Here is a 21195-nt window from a genome sequence, read left to right on the forward strand (position 1 = left end):
CTCCATGGGACATTTGGCAGTGAATGGCTGAGTCAGTTTTGGTTTTTAAAAGTAGGACTGTATTGGTATGTAGTGGGTAGAGTCTGGGGTGCTGGGACAACTCCTTCTGAAATCTCTCCCGAATGGAGCTCAGCTGAGCAGGTTGATCAGTAGGGCAATCGCACCAACACCTCCAAGTTGTTGGGTTTCCACAGGATCGGCCGCTGGGCCCTGGGTTGGCCTCGGGCAGAACGTTGGGGTCCATTCTCGGGACAACTCCTAGTAGCAAGCATTGTCTGACCCAGAATGAAATGAATGCTGAAGTTGAGGTAACCCTGCTCTACAGAGAGAACCACAGAACTGCTGAGAGACTAAAGCACTACATAAACAGCTAATCCATGCTTATGCATTGAGAGTCAGAACATTATAGATGACACGCTCTCCTGAATTGATTCACAGATTCAAGTCAAAATCCCATCAGTCTTTTTAAAGTAGAAGTTTGAGGTTTATATGGCCCAATTTCAAGACTGTTTCAAAGATAGAATAATTAGAGCTTTGAATTACTGGCATAAAGATAGACAAATATGGATAAATAAAAAATAGAGACTAGAAGTAGATATACCCAAATACTGATTTTTACTTTTCCCATGAAGCTCCTATACAGCTCAGTGGAAAGAAAACCACCATTTTAACATATAATGTTGTAGTAGCTGAATATCTCCATAAATAATGCAAACCTTGATTGACCCTTCTTAAGCCTTGGATAAAAAGTGATTTGGGAGGCAGTTGAGTCTCATGCCTATTACCGCATGTACTAAGTGGTTTTGTGTGTCAACTTGACACAAGCTGTAGAGTCATCAGAGGAAGGAGCCTCAGCTGAGGAAATGCCTCCATGAGATCCAGCCATAAGGCATTTTCTCATTTAGTGATCAATGGAGGGCCCAGCCCATGGTGGGTGGTACCATCCTTGGGCTGCTGGTCCTGGGTTCTATAAGAAGGTGGGCTGAGCAAGCCGTGGGAAGCAAGCCAGTAAGCAGCTCCCTTCCATGGCCTCTGCATCAGCTCCTGCCTTTGGGATCCTGCCCTGTTTTGAGTTTCTGCCCTGACTTCCTTCAGTGAAGAACAGCATTGCTGAAGTGTGAGCCTAATAAACCCTTTCCTCCCCAACTTGCTCTTTGGTCGTGGTGTTTCATCTCAACAGTAGAAACCCTAGCTAAGACACCCCAATACCTAGAAAGCTGAGGCGGGAAGACTTTGAATTTGGAACTAGCCTGGCTTACATAATAAGACTTTGTCACTAATAATAGTGACAGTGATGATAGTGTTTGAGGGCTGCAGACGTGAACCAGTAGCAGGAGGAAGTCGAGGAGCAGTGGGTACAGTGACAAGAGTCAGAGGTCCATAGCTTACTACCGTTGAATTGGCACTCCAGCAGGCAACAGGCACGGTGATGGGAATGCACACCCTCAGAGTACCTTGTGTTTGTGGGGGTGATGTTTCATCTCTTCCAGAGCTGCCCAGAGCGGAAGCCTAACTGGAATGTGCCTTGGTGGGTGAGAGTACTCCATGTGTGAGGTGCTGCTGCGTTCTAGTGGCCCATTTTAAGGGGATTTGAAGAGTAGAATTCATCAAATCAGGAGTCTGGGGAGCTGCAAAGTGTCTTAAACACCATGACTAAAGTGTAGAAATATTTGAAAGAACTGGAGTGCACCCTGGAAATGAGCAGATGCAGCAATTTACAGATTACACAGGTTCAAATATACAAAGTGATGTGAGAAGTGGGGCAGGTAATGAGGGCTTTATAAACTGAGGTAGTAGTTGGTTGACATTGGGAAGCATTAGAAGGTCCCAAATGCTATAATGGTGTGACTATATTTGTATTAAGTAAGAGCTTATTCTGACTACCATCATAGAGGTATACAAATGAGAGGTGAGATAGGGATTGTTTTTGGTTGTTTGTTTTGTTTTGTTTTTTTTTTTTTTTGGTTTTTCGAGACAGGGTTTCTCTGTGTAGCTTTGTGCCTTTCCTGGAACTCACTCTGTAGACCAGGCTGGCCTTGAACTCACAGAGATCGCCTGGCTCTGCCGAGTGCTGGGATTAAAGGCGTGCACCACCACTGCCCGGCAGTAATTTTTTTAAGTATGGGTTGGGTACCCAGACAATCAGTAAAATGCTGGGGGTTTTTTGTTTGTTTGTTTTGTTTGTTTTCCTTTTAATCTTTTCAAGCTGGGAGCTCCTTGACATCGTTTGGAACAGAAGCATCAAATAGCAGTACCTTATCCCAGAGCAGCACAGTTGGTTCTGCCTTCACACAGGATACAAGACCTGTAAAACCACAGCTAGCCCAAGGTAAGCTGTTCTGCCTGTCAAGTACTTGCATTCTAAACTTCTCTAGCAGTTTTGCTTTGTTCTGAAGATTTATAAACAGCATGTATCATTGGTTTTGGCTCTGTAAATTTTGTTTTTGAGACAGGGATTCCACTCCTTATCTTAGGCTAGCCTCTAATTCAGTATATTCTTTCCTTGGCCTTCTGAGTGCTGGGGTTATAGGTGTGTGCCAACATACTTCCCTAGTTCAGGGATTTTTTTTTTCCCTAGTTACTCTGTTGCAATAAATGTTTTGCTGAATGGCTTCTACTTATTTTTACTTTTTAAACTTTCTACACATTGGAATTGAAATGATGAGCGTTCTGTGTTTGACATTTGTTTACAAAGTTTATCAGCTTTGTCCTAGACTCACCACTGAAAGTTGAACCATATATGCTAGGTAAATTTGAAAACCCATCCAAAGAAACTGTTGATATGCATGCTGTTGAGTCTTGCCAACACCTCACACATGTGGGCCCTTCTGTCTCTGGAGCATCACAAAAGAACCATCTTGTAGTGCTTCTGAAAATGCAGGGCATAATTGAGATCTGGAAGATTAGAAACCCTGGAGCCTGGAGATTAACATTTTAATAAGTTTAAGGGATCCTGTTGTCATTTTGAAAAATTCTGTTCTTCTGCCAGATAGTCTCATAATCTGAGTCACAGAGTCCTGTGTCTGCTGTGTCCACTGCTGCAGTCAGTGTGACGGGCCATCGCTTTCCGTTCCGGAAGTGCAGTGCAGGTTTCTTCATGACGGTGGAACAGTGCAGGGCAAAGCCGGTGAAGATCAGAAGCAAGCAGTACTAATAAGCGTGATCCTGTATGTTTGCTGTTGGGCCAAGTGCGGAGCTGGAGAAATGGCTCCAGTTAAGAGGATTTAATTAGTCTTGCCGAGGACCTGAGTTGGGTTCCCGGCACCCACATGGGGACAGGTCATAACTGGCCATGACTCCAGCGGGATCTAAGCTGATAACCTCTAGCTTCCATAGGCACTGAAAGATACTCACACATGTTGGGGGTATCTCCTGGAGCTGCCTTCTCCAAACCCTGCCGCTGAGAAAGCCGGCTACACAGCAGCTCTACCCCACAGAGTATAAGGTCCTCCCGAAGATGGTTCCCTCTCATGGCTTCTTCTCTTCCCCTGGGACCACCCAGGAATGCTCTGCTCAGATTGAACCTGGATTTACTGATTCGGCCTGATCTGACTTATTACATCAGTGGCAGCAGTGTTACTGCCAGAGGATTTAAGCTTTTCAACACACATACACACACAAACATAATTAAAAATAAAAATTTAAATATATCGGCTGCGTTTTAAGTTTTAAATACTTTAAAGATTTTCTATAAATGACTTGTAAATAGAAGCATAAGGAGTAAAACAAAACCGTAGGCCGAGCGGCAGTGGTGCACGCCTTTGATCCCAGCACTCGGGAGGCAGAGCCAGGCAGATCTCTCTGAGTTGGAAGCCACCTACAGAGCGAGATCCAGGATAGGCACCAAAACTACACAGAGAAACCCTGTCTCAAAAAACAAAAAACAAAAAAAAAAAAAAAAAAAAAAAAAACTTGCTACCCACAAATGACAATATTTATATTTTGTTTCAGACTTTTCTAAGCTAATATAAATGTATATTTGTGACTTTGTTGTTTGCTATATTTTGTTAGAGATCTTTCTAATAAAATATAACCCTTAATTTCCTTTTGCTTGTGAAATTTTGCTGAGTATGGTGGCTCATAACTTTAATCTTAGTAGTTTGGAGGCAGAAGCAGGCAGATCCCTGTTCCAGGTAGCCAGGGCTACGTCGTGGAACTCTGTCTTGAAAAAAAAACAAAGAAGGGCTGGAGAGATAGCTCCAGGGTTAAGAGCACTGACTGCTCTTCCAGCTCACGACTGTCTGTAACTTCAGCCCCAAGGAATCCGACACCAATGCACATAAAATAAAGTTAAATAAACTATAAAAAGAAAGAAAGAATAAATAGCTATTAGAAAGGTGGCTCAGGGTTTAAGAGCACTTACTGCTGTTTTCAGAGGACCCAGGTTTGATTCTCAACACCCACGTGAAGGCTCATATCATGTGTAACTCCAATCTCAGGGATCCAACTTCCTCTTCTGGCCTCTGTGGACACTGCGCGTGCGTGGTGCACACATGCAGGCTAAACTCCATATACATTAAAAAAAAGAAAACCAAATAAATTGTAAAAAAAAAAAAGTTAAAATACACCTCTGGAGAGCCGGGTGGTGGTGGCGGCGGCGCACGCCTTTAATCCCAGCACCCAGGAGGCAGAGCCAGGCAGATCTCTGAGTTCGAGGCTATCCTGGTCTATAGAGCAAGATCCAGGACAGGCATCAAAACTATACAGAGAAACCCTGTCTCAAAAACCAAACACACACACACACACACCCCTGGATGTACAGCAAAACATACTAAAAAAATAAAAGTAGCAAGCTTAGCTACTTGGTATAATAAAACTATAAAAATAAATTTAGAGGTGAATAAAACAGTGTACAGTGTTGGAAACAGCTCCGCTATAAATGCAAGATGTAATGGCTAATGGTATAGTTTAGTGGTAGAACATTCCCTAGCTGTGTGTGATGATCTGGGGTTGAGCCTCTGTACAGCCAGTATGGGGAAAGGGGTGAGATGAAGACTTCTAGATGAAATTGTCGTAGAAAAAGGCTGACATTGGTGTCTGATGGTGTAAGAAAAGCAGGATTGGATTCCTTGCCTCGTCCTGCAGACTTGAAAACAAGTATTTTTATTAGATTTTGATGTGGATATTTATATAAATCTATGGCATAGAAAGCCTAAGAATCCATTTAAATTTTACCAATTAAAATGTTTGGATTGCAGACGCTTGACAGGTGGCTCCGCAAGAGCTTGTGCTGCTCTTGCAGAGTATGTGTGTCGGTGTGTGTATCCAACAACTCGGCCCCACTGGACACCCTGCTCCAGGGCGTCTGATGCCCTCTCTGGCCTTCTCAAGCACGCACATTCAGGTGCACAGGCACGAACACATACACGGAATAAAAATAAATCTTTTTTAAAAATAATAAAGCTGGTCATAGTGGTACACACCTTTAATCCTAGCACATTGGAGGCAGAGGCTTGTGGATCTTTTTTAGTTCCAGGCCAGCCAGGGCTACAAAGTGAAGCGCTGTCTCAAAAAAAACTAAATAAATAAATTTCTGAATTTCACACAAATAAACGAGATTCTCTTTTAACTCTGTGATAAGAATGTGATGGTCGCTCAGGGAGGTGGTTTTGATTTTTCCTGAAGTCATTTCTGGATTTCTTCCTAATCTCATACACCACATTTCCTTATTTGTAAGTTGTTAGTAAAAAGGAATTTAATGTGCAGCCAGTGAGCCAGTGACTCACTCTGTGTGCCCCATTGGGTTCACCTCTCTACTGCTTCCGAGTCACGGGCTTTCTTCTCCGAAGAGCAGGGAGAAAAGTGGTTTTCTGAATAGGAAAGGTCCTTTGATAGAGTACTATCCAATGAACTGCAGCAGCGGGCAGTTCTCAAATCTTACTGCTTCAACTGCTTGTGATGCTATACACCTGTAATCCCAGCACATGGAAGGCAGTGAGGCAGGAGTGTTCCAGGTTCAAGGCCAGCTTTGTCTACTTAGCAAGGGCATCATCTAAAGGGAAGAGAAAAGGAAAACCTAACTTTGAAAACTGCATAATGGCATATGCCTGTGATCTCTGCTGCATAGGCAACTACATTGGAAGCTGAGGCAGGAGGATCACTTGAGTCCAGGTGTTGAGTGCCAGCCTGAGCAGCTTAACCATTCCCTATCTTAAACAGTGCTCCTTTGTAAGTATGAAGTGAGCCAAAATATTATAACCATAAACAACAAAAACTTAAGTGTTTATATTAATAGTACCTTATGTTTCCACTGTTTTACTGGTAATTAAACTTTTGACTAAAGTAACTGCCATAAATCTGGAAATACCGTAGACATTGTAATTAATTACATACTTGGGGGATAGTACTGATAATTGTCCCTGGGATTCTGAGTACTCAGCAACCAGAGAGCAGTCAGCATCCACCCTCTTCCCCAGTTCCTTGAGCCTGGACAGATGTAGATCTGGGGATTTTTTTTCTTATATATAAAATGAAGATAATTTTTAAGTAAAATTCTCTATTTTGGTACAATATCATGGAATCTAAGAGCTTCTTTAGAAATTTAGAGCAAACATTACAGGACCAAAAAGCATGATTATTTAATAAGTCAATCCCATGATAAGCAGAGACATGACAGGAGAGCTTTTATATGACTAGGAATGAGTGACTATTCTGGAATTCTCAGAAGAGTTTGTTTTTGCTGCCTTTTTAATTCTGACATTTAATTACCCAAATAAATACGTAAGGCTTCCAAGAACTACTATTGTGCTTTATTGTTCTTTACATTCTTGTAACAGAACTCCATGCTTTAGTTTGCTTGGACATGCATACCTGGATCCTAGCACCTTGGTGATGGGGGCAGGAGGATCAGGAGTTTAAGGCCAGCCAGAACTATATGATATTGTCTCCTTTCTACCCCCCCAAAAAAGAAAGAAACTGAATGTGTCACTCCTGTGATTAGGGAAAGCCTCCATTTGCCTACAGTGTGGTCTTTGTATCCCAGTACTTGGAAGGCAGTGGTAGGTAGATCTCCTGAGGCCAGCCTGCTCTACAGAGTGAGTTCCAGGACAGCCAAGGCTACATAGAGAGATCCTGTGGGGGGTGGGGGGAGAAGAAGAAGGAAGAAAGAAAGATTAATAAAGTCATAGCAGTGGTGTTGTTACTGTAGTGCGGTTTTTTTGTTTTTTGCTTTTTTTTTTTTTTTTTTGAGATTTTGGGGTTTTTTTGTTTGTTTTGGTTTTGTTTTGTTTTTATTAGCTGAATAATCGGCCCACTAAAGATAAGTAGATTTAAACACTGGTCTAATAAAATTCAGTTTTATGCTGAGGATTTGAATTAGCAGAATAAAATTCTAGACTTATTTTTACAAGGTCTAGATGATTTTGAAATCCCAGGTTAGGGTAGTTTATTATCTTTTGGTTACATTTTAGGTCGATCAAGCCCTCAGTTAGACCCTTTGAGAAAAAGTCCAACCATGGAACAAGCAGTGCAGACCGCCTCGGCCCACTTACCTGCTCCAGCACCTGTTGGGAGAAGGAGCCCTGTACCAACCAGGCCTTTGCCATCTACCAGCCAGAAAGCAATAGACAACCAAGAGCACAGGCGAGGTAGAGCTGAGCTGTTTACTGTTCCTGCACTGACTGATCACTCCATCTCCTCATTTCACCAAGAGGGTTCCTTTACACGAACGACCCTGGCAGGTTTAAGCTGAACTTTATTTTAATAGTGTTCGGACTTTCAGATTTGATTGAAAGTGGTGGGGGCGTGTGGGTGTTTTAGGGGGTGTTGCAGGCATTGTCATCTCCATTCTAACTTCGTGGAAATTTTTGGTTATATATTCTCAATTGATTTGTCACTTTGCATGTCTCTTTGTAGCTGAAGTACACAAAGTCCCAAGGCCAGAAAATGAACAGCTCAGAAATGATAGCAAGAGGCAAGTAGGTAAGTTACCTGGATCTGGCTGGTTTGGGTTCATTTGATTTGAGGGTTTTTGTGGTTGGTTGGCTGGCTGATTGGTTGATTAGTTGGTAGGTCAGTTGGTTGTGACAGGTCCTTACTGCATAGCCCTGGCTGGCTTGAAACTCTGCCTCTCAAGTGCAGGGATTAAAGGCATGTGCCACCACCCCCATCAGCTACCTGAATCTGAAGGCCTTGTACTGTGGCTCTCAATGGGGGAAAGCATCTTGGAGATGGCGTAGTTGCTATAAAAAGAAAAAAGTGGGAATTGTTAACTACAGAGGGCTGACCCCAGGGCAGTGAATCATTGTGAGTCTGTGCATGTGGCAGACTGTTGCTGACCTCTACAAAAAGACATACCTGAAGATGAATGTCAGTAGTTAGTGATGTTGAGGAAGATGTAGTTTGGTTAATTACACTCTGCCAATATCTGTTTCCTAGTTTTGCTAGTATACAGTAGTTCAGATATTACTGTGGGTGAGGAAGCTGGAAAAAGGACTCAGCGCCATAATGCACTTTTTTTCCTGTTTTCTTATATCTATATTTAATTTTTCTGAAGTACTATTTTTCTGGAAAAGACTTGATGGTACACAGTTGTCTTCGGGTTTGGGGGGTTTATGTCCATGTTCTTGTGGATGTATATGCAGGCAGGTACATAATGCATATATGTACACATGGGGGTGGAGGCCAGAAGGCAATATTGGGTGTCTTTGTTGATCACTCTCCACATTGTTTTTGAGGTAAGAGTCTCTCACTGAACCTGGAGTTCATTAACTTGACTGGGCTGGCTGGTCTGTGAGCTCCAGGAATCCACCTGTCTTCAGGACTTGGGTCCTCATGCTTATGGCAGATGGCCTCCTCTATCGCTCTTCATCCTATAAGTGAGGAAGGTTTGCTCACCTGAAACTTGAGCTTGCTAATTAGGCTAGTGTAGCTAGTAAGCTTGCTCCAAGGACCCCGTCTCTGCCTTCTGAGAGCTGGAATCATAGGTGCCGGCTACCGTGCCCTCCCAGCATTTATGTGGTTGCTGGGCATCTGGACTGCAGCCCTCAGTTGTATAGCAGGAGAGCTTTACCCTCAGGAATCCCTCCTCAGCTCTTTTAATATTTTTTAATGTGTATTGAGTGTTTGCCTGCATGTATGTATGTATGGTTACCAATGTGTGCCTGGTGCCCACAGTGGGCCGCCGTGTGGGTGGGGGAAATCTCAGGTCCTCTGCAAGAACAGCCAGCACTCTTAACCTCTCAGCAGTTTCCAGCCCCCAAAAAAGTCTCTCTCTCTCTTTTTTTTTAAGTATTTAATGCACCAGCAAGATGGCTAGCTCTTCAGATAAAGATGCTTCCTGCTAAATCTGATTAAAGTGAGAAAAAATAAAAGTGTTTAAATCCAGAGTTTGGGGGTTTGTTTTGTTTTGCTTTTTTAAGATAGTCTCATGCAGCCCAAGCTAGCCTGGAAATTACTGAAAAATCAAGGATGGCCTCCAACTCCCAAGTGCTGGCATTATAGGCATGTGCCACCAGATTCAGCCTAAAGATTTTTGCTTTGTTTGTTTATTTTATGTGTATGAATATTTTACCTATATGCATATATGTGCGCCACATGCCTGTTGGATCCCTTGGAACTGGAGTTACATATAGTTGTGAGCCACCTAATATAGGTGCTGGGAACCAAACCTGGGTCATCTCTTAAAAGCAGTAAGGGATCTAAACCTGAGCTTTCTCTCTAGTCCCTTTTTGCTTTTTTTGTTTTGTTTTGTTTTGTTTTGTTTTTGTTTTTCGAGACAGGGTTTCTCTGTAGCTTTGGAGCCTGTCCTGGACTAGCTCTGTAGACCAGGCTGGCCTCGAACTCACAGAGATCCGCCTGCCTCTGCCTCCCAAGTGCTGGGATTACAGGCATGCGCCACCACCGCCTGGCCCTTTTTTGCTTTTTTAAATGAAGCGCTTGTATAAGAACTTTCCATTTTCTTTCATAATTATTGAGTGAATAAGGTTTTATATTTTCTTTGGCAATATTTAATATTTAAAAAGCATGTTTTGTTAATTTCCAATTTATTAATGGAAAACAAAATCTAAAACTGTTCCAAATTAGAACATAATGGTAATATGTAATCTCCTTCATTTAGATGATGATTAGAAAGGAATCTTTGTATTCATTGTTAGACATGTCAGTGTCCTGTTTTTAAGTGTATGAGCGCTCATTTCTCCTGTGCTTGTTTTGAGGTACGCTGTGTGGCCTGGGCTGGCCTGGACCTCTTGGGCTGAAAAGATCCTCCTCCTTCACCCCTTGAGTGGTTGCTTATTGTTTCTGTGTGGTTTGCTATGTTGTGTGTGTTGTGGATTAGTCTAAACAGGTGACTCTCTTAGAATAAGTGCCGTATGTTTAATCATTCGAAGTTCTGTAAGGAGCCGGAGAAATGCGTCCACAGTCAAGAGCACTTGCTGCTCTGGCAGAGAAGGGCTTGGTTCCTAGCACCACAGCTGGCCGTCTCATACACCCCTTTCTGACTTCAGGCACCTGCATGTGGATGCACATAAATAAAAACAATAAATCTTTTAAATAATATTACGTGAAGTAATAAGGAAATTTGTCCTAAGAGTGTCCCTAAACTTACTACCTGTGTTCGAGATAGCACTCAATGGTAGAATGCTTGCCTAGCATCCAAGAGGTCTTAGGTCCAGTCGCTAGTATCACAAAAAACAAACAAAAGATAACTAAAAAGTTTCACTACCCTTATCCACCACTAAGGGTCACTAACAGAACAGTGAATGTTCTTGCAGTTTCTCCTTGGATTTTACACAAATAGGTGGGGTTTTTTTGGGGGGGGGTTAGATTTATTAATTTATTATGTATACAGTATTCTGCAGGCCAGAAGAGGGCACCAGATCTCATTACAAGTGGTTGTGAGCCACCATGTGGTTGCTGGGAATTGAACTCAGGACCTCTGGAAGAGCAGTCGGTGCTCTTAACCACTGAGCCATCTCTCCAGCCCAAATAGGTGTTCTTTATGCAGAACTTTAAGGTGAATCATGCCCTGTTTCCTGGCATGTAAATGAGTTGCTTTTAATAATAAAATTGAATGTGTTAAAAGACCTGCTTCTCTAGACCTAATGGTCTGGATCTGCTGCGATGGGCTTTTATGGTTGATTTTCTCAAACTCAGTTTACCAATCCTCAGCAGTCATCAATCACAGCCCTGTTACCCAGTAGTCACTTCTGATTCATGTTACACAGTTTATAAAACTATTGGATTTGTACTTCATTAAAGTCATCCTGCTTTGTGTTCTGCATTTTTTAAAGTTAAACTCACACCAAGTACTATTCCATATTCTGTTTTGTTTTTTTTTTTTTTTTCTTAGTCACACATGTGTTGGATATTTGGGTTCCCAAGTTTTCACTATGAATTGCGCTACTTTGTATTGCTTTACCATATCTCAGATGATTGATTGAGATCCTGTGGCAGTGTTATAGAAAGAGAATACATAGATCCAGAAGACTTGAATAACTGGAGCCACTTACAGGGAAAACGTGAAAGCAGGAAGTGCTTGGAGCCATTAAAGATGGGTGCTTCTCTCGACTGTTGTTTAATCTGAATTTTGAGAAAAATATCTCCTACCTTACAGTCCGTGCTAATTAGTGTTCATTTATATTCTTATTATACATCTCGTTTCCTGTTATCCTTTCCACAAAGGACCTGACACTTTGGGTATGGTATGAGAGACATGGCAGAAAGAACAGAGCTTCTTCTATGTTAATATAGTGAAGAAGGCTCCAGATCTGTCGATTATACATCTCTTTGTTGTGGTCTTCATAGATACAACTATATAAAAATTACATTAAAAACTTTTATGTTCTGTTTTTTAATATACATACTAACTTTAAGCAACTTAATTTTTTTATATCTTGACATCTGTTTGTTTTTCTCTGTTTGGGCATGTCTGTGCCACGGTGCACCTATAGAAGTCAAAGGTCGACTTGCAGGAGTTGGTTTTGTTTGTTTCATTTTTTATTTGGTGGTTGGTTTGTGGATGTGTGCCACTGTGCAGGTGTCACAGTACAGATGTGGAGGTCAGAGGACAACTGTGGAAGTAGTCCTCTTCTCCTGTCACATGAGTCTCAGGGATTGAACTCAGGTCATCAGACTTGACAGCAAGCTCCTTTACCACTGAGCCATCTCTACAGCTCCAATTTCAGGGGTTTTTGTTGTTTTTTTAAGATATTTATTATCTGTGTGTGCATGCTTTATCTGCATGTATGTCTGTGTGCACTGTGTGCCTAGTCCTGCAGAAGTCAGAAGAAGGCACCAGTAACTTCCTGGAACTGGAGTTTTGAATGGTTGTGAACCACCATGTGAATGCTACGAATCAAACCCAGCTTCTCTGTGTTTTTAATCATTGAACCATCTCTCCACCCCACCCCCCATTTCTTATTTATATAAAAATACATATATACTATACATATAGAGACCTTTAAACATTTATTTTGTAGATTGTTTCATTCAAAGACCATAGTACTGTTCTAAACCAGCTGCTTCATCCTGAATGTCTGTTATAAATACTCTTTCTTACCATAGTTCCAGGTGTTCCTTCTGCTCCAAGGAGAGGACGTGGGGGTCATCGAGGTGGCAGGGGAAGATTTGGTATCCGTCGAGATGGTCCAATGAAATTTGAGAAAGACTTTGACTTTGAAAGTGCAAATGCACAATTTAACAAGGAGGAAATCGACAGAGAGTTTCATAATAAACTTAAATTAAAAGGTAAGTTTTTATTTCCTACTCATAAAATAATTAATTTGGTTGGTGAGGTAAAAATGTTTTACAGCGTAGACGTTTGGAATTGTAACTTGCATGTTTTCCGTTAGAAGATAAACTTGAGAAACAGGAGAAACCTGTAAATGGGGAAGATAAAGGAGACTCCGGAGTTGACACTCAAAACAGTGAAGGGAACGCTGATGAGGAAGATCCTCTTGGACCCAACTGCTATTACGACAAAACTAAGTCCTTCTTTGACAATATTTCTTGTGATGACAATAGGTACTGTCTTTTAATGTGCTCTCGGGATAGTGATGTGTAAAATTTGTATATGATTCACAAGTTTTAGTGAATACCTAGAAAAACCTAATGACCCCAGTGAATTTTTATGAGGTTTATTCATTTCTGTTTTATGTATATTGTAATGGCCTTTTGCCTGCATGTGTGTCCTGTCTGTACACCATGTGCGTGCAGTGCCCACAGAGGCTGGAAGAGGCCATCAGATCCCTTGCAACTGTAGTTGGAAAAGGTTGTGAGCTACTATGTGGGAGCTTGGGATTGAACCTAGGTCTTCTAGAAGAGTAGCCAGTGCTCTTAACTATTGAGCCATCTTTCCAGCCCCCACAATTGGTTTTTTGTTTTGTTTTGTTTTTTTAAGTGGTGTTTTCTTTTCCTAAAAGAAATTACTATTGAAAAGTTTTGTTTTGTTTTGTTTGCGTGTGCACATTCTATAGAGTGGGTGTGGTGGTCAGTTCTCTAATACTACCATGTGGTTTTCCAGGAATGGAACCCAGATGTCAAGCTTACTAGCAAGCACCTTTATCAGCTAAGCCATCTCACCAGCCCAGAAGTTTTTTTGTTTTGTTTTAAGATTTATTTATTTATTATGTATACAGTGTTCTGTTTGTATGTATGTCTGCATGCCAGAAGAGGGCACCAGATCTCATTACAAAGTAAATGCTGAGGATGTAGCTCAGTGGATGAATACTTTCCTAGCATATGCAAGGCCCTAGGGTTTATCCTAGTAACACAAAAAAGAAAAAGAGGCTGGACGGTGGTGGTTTATGCATGCCATGAAGGCTAGGGAGAATTTAGATTAACAACTTGTTTTTTTTTTTATTGGTTTTGAGAACTCAATTAAATTAATCCAGAATTGGGGAATTAGGACTACATACATAGATTTGCTGAGAGATGAACTTTTTTGAGTTGACACACTGATGTTCATCTGTTCTTGTATAACAGAGAAAGGAGACCAACTTGGGCTGAAGAAAGAAGGCTAAATGCTGAAACATTTGGAATCCCACTTCGTCCAAATCGCGGCCGTGGGGGCTACCGAGGCAGAGGAAGCCTTGGCTTCCGTGGTGGCAGAGGACGTGGCAGTGGCCGAGGAGGGACTTTCACTGCCCCTCGAGGATTTCGTGGTGGATTCAGAGGTGGTCGTGGGGGCAGGGAGTTTGCAGATTTTGAATATAGGGTAAGTATAGCTGCATGCTGTGGCATTGGCCTTCAGAACATATTGCTTGTATCTGTTTTGGCAGAATTATTTTTAAAGCATCAGAATAACTTTCACTTTAACTTCTTGGAGACTATACATGGTTGAAATATTTATTTTAACTGTCCTTTAGGACAGTAATTTCTTTTGACTGATAAATAAAAGAGAGCTGGGCGTGGTGGTATGTGCCTTTAATCCCAGCACTAGGGAAGCAAAAGCAGGTGATGTACATAGTACCTGACCTTAGCGGCATCAGGCTAAGCAGCAGCTAGAGTGTGCCTGTAGCTTAACTGCGCTTTCAGCCGGGGGAGACAGGAAGACTGGTAATTTTTGCCTTTTTATTAGAGCCATGAGTTTTTCATGAATGAACCAGTAAAATCACTTAGATACCGCCCCCAGCCCCCCCCCCCAAAAAAGGGAATGTTCTGCTAGCAGCTGAGTTAGTGTTACCTTTTCTGTCTTTAAAGAAAGTTTTTAAGGGAAACACACTAAGGAGCACTAAACTGTACATTAGAAAAGCTGTAATATCACCTTTATTTCATATTACTAGATTTTTACACTTTAACACCAAAAGACTGTAGGAAGCAAAGCAAACCTGTACATCTGAAAGTGTTGGCATTCACATAGTAAGTGAGTGGCACCATAGTGCTGCTGAATGGTTCTCACACACTAACTTAAGCTCGGGTCAGCTCTGTGAGGCGGGTTCTATTATTATCATCTAAGTTTTACAAAGGAGACAGATACAGAGATATTAAATAACTTACCCAAGGTCACAGAACCCGAGAGGGAGGATGCTGAGTGTTGGGCCTAGCAGGTTGGCTCTTGAGTCACTGCTCTTAATATAGGTTTGTAGAGAACTCACTTGGCTCTTGTTTTCTTATTATGGCATGCTCTTGAGAGCCCTCTGGTATATTGGCATTCACCACCAGTTGGGGAAGAATTCCGTGGCTCTATGTAGTATGCTTTTGTGTATAATTTATCTAATGAAAGAGGCCTGTCAATTAAGGCAGTATTGTAACTGTCTTTTTGAAGTATCTTAGTTTTTTGACAAAGAAAGAAAATAAAGAGCAAAATCCTGTTATACAGAGATCCACTGGTAACAGCAAAAGACAGTTGCAAAGATTTGCTGGCTTGAGTTTTGTTGTCCGGTTTTTATAACTAGCTATTATTGAGAGTCTCTGTGGAAGGAGGTCAGTGTCGAAGGGTTTGGGACCAGTTATGTTAATTTTAATGTCTTGGGTATTGTGCCAGACTGCTCAGAATGAGCTTCGAGTCATTAGCTCCTGTTACCAGCAAGACCCCTTCAGCTCAGGTTCTCACTCTCTAGACTGCTCTTGCTTATCTGACTTGTCTTAAAGTTGCCAGCTACCCCCTACACAACTCAGTACTTTGAGCACTGGCCTGGGTATTAGTTTGGGGAAGAATGTAAACAAACATGATTTAACAGAAACAGAAGTAAAGATCGGACCATAGAGAATCAGCCACACTAGATCGTCTCTTCCACCCCACCTGGGGGTGGGGTGTGGTTAAGAAGACTGGTGGACACATAGGCTTTGTGTCCTGTGCTCTTTGGCTTTTCCTTTTTCTTTTTGGAGAAGGGGATATCTGGGTTGCAGTATGGGTGCAACTTCTATCTCATGCTCCTGTAAGTAGACTCAGTCACCATGGTGGGTGACTGAGTCTTCTGTTTCTTCAGAGAGGGTACTGAGACAATGAAGACTCCGAAATGGGGGCTAGAGGTGACTCCGTGGTTAAAGGTACTTGCTACACTTACAGAGGACCCAAGTTTGGTTACCAGCACCCATGCCAGGCAACTCAGACCTGCCTGTGACTGCAGCCCCAGAAGTCTCCTCACTTCCACAGGCATACACACACAGACAGTAATTTTTTTAACTGGGATGGGGGAGGAAGAATCTGAAATGACTCCATCTCTTTCCTTCCCCTTTTATTTTCTCCTCCCTCCCCTTACCCCTTTCTCTCCCTCTCTTTCGCCTATCTTTTTTTTTAACCTTTCAGAAAACCACGGCTTTTGGACCCTAAAAGGTCTGGATTGGTCATACTGCTTTCTGAAAGGTAAAAAAAGAAAAGAAAGAAGTTGGGAGGTGAGAAGGTTGGTTTGATGGGGGACAGAGGGTTCATCTTTAGTTCATTTGTTTCTGTGCCAATTTGTACTTTGAGGTATGTGCTTCAGTTTATTAGTTACACTGTACAGATCGTTTGTATTGTACCCTCAGGTGAAGTCAAGTCTTTCAACTAGGAAGTACTTGTCCTGCTGTTGGGGTGTGCATCACTAAAAATTAGGTGTGGTGCAGGGCATGATGGCGCACACCTTTAATCCCAGCACTTGGGAGGCCTAGGCAGAAGGATCTCTGTGAGTTCTAGGACGGCCAAGGCTGTTACACAGAGAAACCCTGTCTCAAGAAACAATAACCAAGTACAGCCATAAGGGGGGTGGCTCCAAAACCCGTGGATGCTTAAATCCCTTATAAAACAGCATTGCATTTACATAGACCCCATCATATCCTCTTACCCGTTTGTGGGTTCTGGGGTTGGACACGGGCCTTAGCCCATGCTGCGCAGGTGCTGTATGCTGGGCTTCACTGCCAACTGCCTGTGTTTTCACTAACCTGCAAACCCTTCTAATCCGGTCATGCACTGTGACTGGGATGCAGATGGTTGTTGGACTCTGTTGCATAGACCCTACAGGGAAGGGACAGACCAAAAGAGATTGCTGCACGTTTCCACGACTGCAGAAACATAAACACACATCTGCTCCTGAAAACCGTGCAGATCCCAAGGACACAGAGAGTGGGTCATGTGGTGGCTTCTGGTCAGAAGCAGAGGCCCTGGCTCTGTACTGAGTGTAAACCTGAGTTTAGGGTCAGTCTCACTGGGATCTCCTTCATAGCTAGCTGTTCTTCTTACTGGTTATAGTTTGTAATTTTCCCAGTCAAGTTGGTTTTCAAACTTATTTCAAATTTAAGAGTTGGCCAGGCGTTGGTGGCACACGCCTTTAATCCAGGAGGCAGAGGCAGGCAGATCTCTGTGAGTTCCAGGCCAGCCTGGTCTATAAAGTTCCAGTACATGCTCCAAAGCTACAGAGAAAACCCTGTCCAAAAAAAAAATTAAGAGTTGTTTGTTTGGGTTTGTTTTTAGTTTTTATTAGCTTACAAAGTTTTGTTTGTTTTTTGAGGCCTGGTTGTATGTGGCTTAAACTGGCCTTGAGCCCCACTATATAACCAAGGATGACTGAATGTTTCTCTTGCCTCCATCTCCATAGTGCTGTTATTAGAGGCATGTGCCACTACCACAGCTAGTTTTCATAGTGGTGGGGATAAAGCCAAGGGCTTCGTGTATGGTAGGCAAGGACTCTGCTAGCCAAGGTACTTCTTCACCCTGAAGAGTTATTTGGGGGGGGGGGGGGGCTAGAGAGACAGCTGAACAGTTAAGAGTGCTTGCTGCTCTCTTAACACAGAGCTCAAGTGTGGATTCCAGGACCCATACTGGGTTTCACAACTCTCACAACCCTGTAGCTGCTGCTCCAGAGACCCAATACCCTCTCCTAGCCTCTGTTTGAAAACAAAGTTACTTTTAAAAAATAGATTTCTAAATCCAATACTACTTTCTCCTAGCATGCAGTTTAAGAGAGAAATGTTATGTTACCTTCTGGATTATTGTATTGCTTGGTAAAACATGTCAAAACTTAGGGATTTTATGACGCTTGTTTCAAAAGAGTTGTAAGAGTGACTAAATGAAGGTTCACCTAACTGTTGTGTTTAAATTGTTAGGGCAGCCAAAGGTGGTGAGGTCCCTCCATGTTGCAGAGTGGCCTGCCCATCAGGCAGCCACCGCAACAGCCTCTGCTGACTGGAAAGCAGTGAGCAGATAGCAAAGCCACTTGCTGTCAGATGTAGCGCTTCAAGCAGTGTTTTCCAGAGCCCAGGGAGACAGGTTTTTTTCTGTGAGAATAAGAGGAGGGTGTATTTAAGGTACTCTGAATAAACTTCAGCAAACTAAGAAAACAGTGTTCCTAATGAGCCATGGCTTAGAACATGAACTGATACTTCTTTTTCCTTTTTAGAAAGACAACAAAGTTGCTGCATAGTCTACAAACAAGTCTTTGAAAATAGGTGACTCCTAGCTCTTCATGGTCCTGGAAAGTGGTTTCGGTCTTTGTGAAGAATGAAGAAGTGAAGTTGCGTCTGTCTGTCACCAGCACTGGGTTTTGTCTGTCTGTTTTTCTGCTTCATTTCAAAGCTACACTCAGTTGCTTTGGGGCAGGAAGGCTTGTCTTAAAACATGAGCATAAGTGTATGTGGAGTAGCAGAAGGTTGTAATCCTTGCTTAGAGTCAAACGAACTACAGCGAGCTGAATGGAACTGCTAAGTATTTTTTCATCACTGAAAGGATTTTTCTTATCACTAATTAATTGTATTTGGTGATTACTTCGAGTTGCCTGCAGATAGGCCGTGATACTGTGTTTTGAGCCACAGAAGGTTTTGTGTTTGTGTGTGTGTGTGTGTGTGTGTGTGTGTGTGCGCGCGCGCGCGCGTGCGTGCACACGTACATACGTGTGTGTGTGTGTGTGTATATCTATCTTTTTCTTTTTGGAGATCCTATAATATGAGGTAGCTTATTTCGACACTTAATTAGGGTGCTGGATGGTAGAGAATTTTGTCAGTCAACTATGTACACACAGGTAAATACTGTTTCTTAGGCAAAGGTAACTTTTTTATATAGTTGTAAAATTCCATTATATTCCATTGCCAAAGAAACATTTAAGAACTTTGTATAGCTGTATAAAAAGCAACTAATTTTTTAAAGAATAAACGTTTAAAGTCAGCAAACATACGTGTCCTTGCTGCAGTCGGTGTGCTGAGGAGCAGGGCTATGGGTGGGTCCTTTCCTCTTGCTTTTCAGGCTGAAGGTTTTTGATTTCTTTTTTAATGTTTGGAACACAAATGAAGATTTGATAACTTTATTCCATTATCTAAAAAGGATAAATTATTCATGCATAGTATATGGACTTCATTTTGTAGCAAATCACAGGATTTGTCCAAATAAACAGATATTTTCAGTGTATGAATGTAAATAATCATAGATGAGAATGTACCTCGCTGTATTTTCAAATAAGTAACCTTCCCCCTTTTTAAGACATGAAAACTAGGCATCAGTGGATCTATTCCTCCTGCTGTGCCTGGAACTCTGTTGTGCTGACACTGACTCCTGTTTTACTTCAAGAAGATGGGGTTTTCAGAATCATCCGGCACCTGTAAAACATCACTAACACAGTCTGTGGGCCCGTGACCCACTGAAGACTCCATGTCCACGTTTGTTGCTAACTGTAAATTACTAATAAATCTTTTTTGATATTTAAGCTAGAGTGGAAAAGATCTGGCCACTTTGTGTTTTTAACGAAGGCCATGGAATAAAGGGATCCAAAGATTTAACTAATTTTATCTATTTTGATTTTTATTACCTTTCTCATTAAAATTCCGTAGTGGTAAAGATGTGGGAAAGTGCACTGTAGGAGAGTCGGACTATTAAGGATGGTTGATTATTTTTTAATTTTATATCTTTTGTATAGATTAACACGGGAATGTTTTGTAATTTGGTTTCATTGTTGAGATCTAGTACTTGGCAGCCATAGTTTACTGTGTTCCTGCATGTGAACAACTCACCCTTTCGCAGGACCCACAGATCATGATACTGACCACATTTTTAGTCGCTCTGAGCATCAAAGCACATACTGTGGCAATACTTCTATGCTGAGATGTCCCAGGCCAATTCCAGAACTGTCAGGGCCCGATCTCCATGCTCACTCAGCACGAGCTCCCACTTCTTCACAGCCCCTGGTCACTGATGGGGTGCTCATTGTCCACAGTGTACCTCCCAATAGCAAGGCTTTTATCCCAAAACAATAAAACTGTTCAGTGAACATGTTCTCAAAGCTCTTTCTCATGAGTAATGGCATTCTGTTTCCATAGGAAGATTAATAGGAGGCATCTTGAGTGCAGGATGCAGCGATGGTAATGTTTGCCTGGAGTAACTAAGTCATGTCTAACTACTTCCAACATTTATTTGTTGTTGTAGATAGTCAAGGAAAGCTAGAAATCCCTTTCTCCGCTGAGCATAAGACACTCATTAAGATTTGTGACATGGCTGGGAGGTGGTGGTGGCGCACGCCTTTAATCCCAGCACTCTGGAGGCAGAGGCAAGTGGATTTCTGTGAGTTTGAGGCCAGCCTGGTCTACAGAGCAAGTTCCAGGACCGGCACCAAAGCTACACAGAGAAACCCTGTCTCGAAAAACCAAAAAAAAAAAAAAAAAAAAAAAAAAAAAAAAAATCAGTCCCTGGCTATGTATGCATGTAACCCCACGACTGGACCAGACAACCCAGTTCAAACAAGCTTCTAGTCCATTGACAGGCCCTATCTCAAAGGAATGAAGTGTCAAGCCATAAAGAAACAAACACACCTGATGTCCTCTGGTGACAGGTCACATATATACTCTCAAACATGCATATGCTACACACCATGAAAGAAATGCTTGCTTTGAAAAAAAACAATTGAGTGTGGAGGCCCAAGTTACTCAGGATCCGAGAATCTGAGCCTGCTCTACCCAGCAGGGCTGCACAAGGCGATGATTTGACCCTGGCATGGTTACCAGGTCTTTGGAAGGGTCTACACTGGGCTGTGCAGTGTGCTTTGATCTAGCAAGGGGCAGGTCTTTTGTTCTGCCCCTTGGTATTGTTATTAAAAAGCCCTTTTGAAGAGGCAGAAGGGGCCGTTGGGTTTTGACCCAGGTCCTTCCAAAGCTATCCTGTTTCTGTCTTCTCGCTATCTTTCTAATATTTTCTTATCCCTCTCTCCTCCTCCTAGGAACCCGGGAAAAGGTGGGAGCTGGCCTCCCACAATTGAGTGAGAGATTTACTTTTCCTGACAACTAGAAAGTAGTTGCTACTTAAGTTTTTCTGTGGGCCATGGCAGCACAAGGCATATAGGTAGCCTTAGATGGAAGAAC

The 21195-nt window shown here is 42.2% G+C and overlaps 1 protein-coding gene across 5 annotated transcripts in view; it reads left to right on the forward strand.

The window, feature by feature from the left end:
* Lsm14a (LSM14A mRNA processing body assembly factor) overlaps positions 1–19627 on the forward strand; it is a 41383-nt gene extending 21756 nt beyond the window's left edge. Inside the window, exons 4-11 of one of the 5 annotated variants that reach the window (XM_052761129.1) lie at positions 2207–2329; positions 7410–7586; positions 7855–7920; positions 12505–12687; positions 12795–12963; positions 13924–14155; positions 16190–16246; positions 18255–19627. In XM_052761129.1, the coding sequence (XP_052617089.1) occupies positions 2207–2329; positions 7410–7586; positions 7855–7920; positions 12505–12687; positions 12795–12963; positions 13924–14155; positions 16190–16213 (974 nt within the window). In that variant the 3' untranslated portion in view covers positions 16214–16246; positions 18255–19627. Of the gene's footprint in view, positions 1–2206; positions 2330–7409; positions 7587–7854; positions 7921–12504; positions 12688–12791; positions 12964–13923; positions 14156–16189; positions 16247–18254 lie in introns of all 5 variants that reach the window. The other 4 variants (XM_052761126.1, XM_052761130.1, XM_052761128.1 and 1 more) reach the window with 4 other exon arrangements.
* The last annotated feature ends 1568 nt before the right edge of the window (positions 19628–21195 follow it).

This window comes from Peromyscus californicus, unplaced genomic scaffold (assembly GCF_007827085.1).
Source record: "Peromyscus californicus insignis strain IS unplaced genomic scaffold, ASM782708v3 Scaffold_4__1_contigs__length_199733344, whole genome shotgun sequence".
NCBI classification, from domain to species: domain Eukaryota; kingdom Metazoa; phylum Chordata; class Mammalia; order Rodentia; family Cricetidae; genus Peromyscus; species Peromyscus californicus.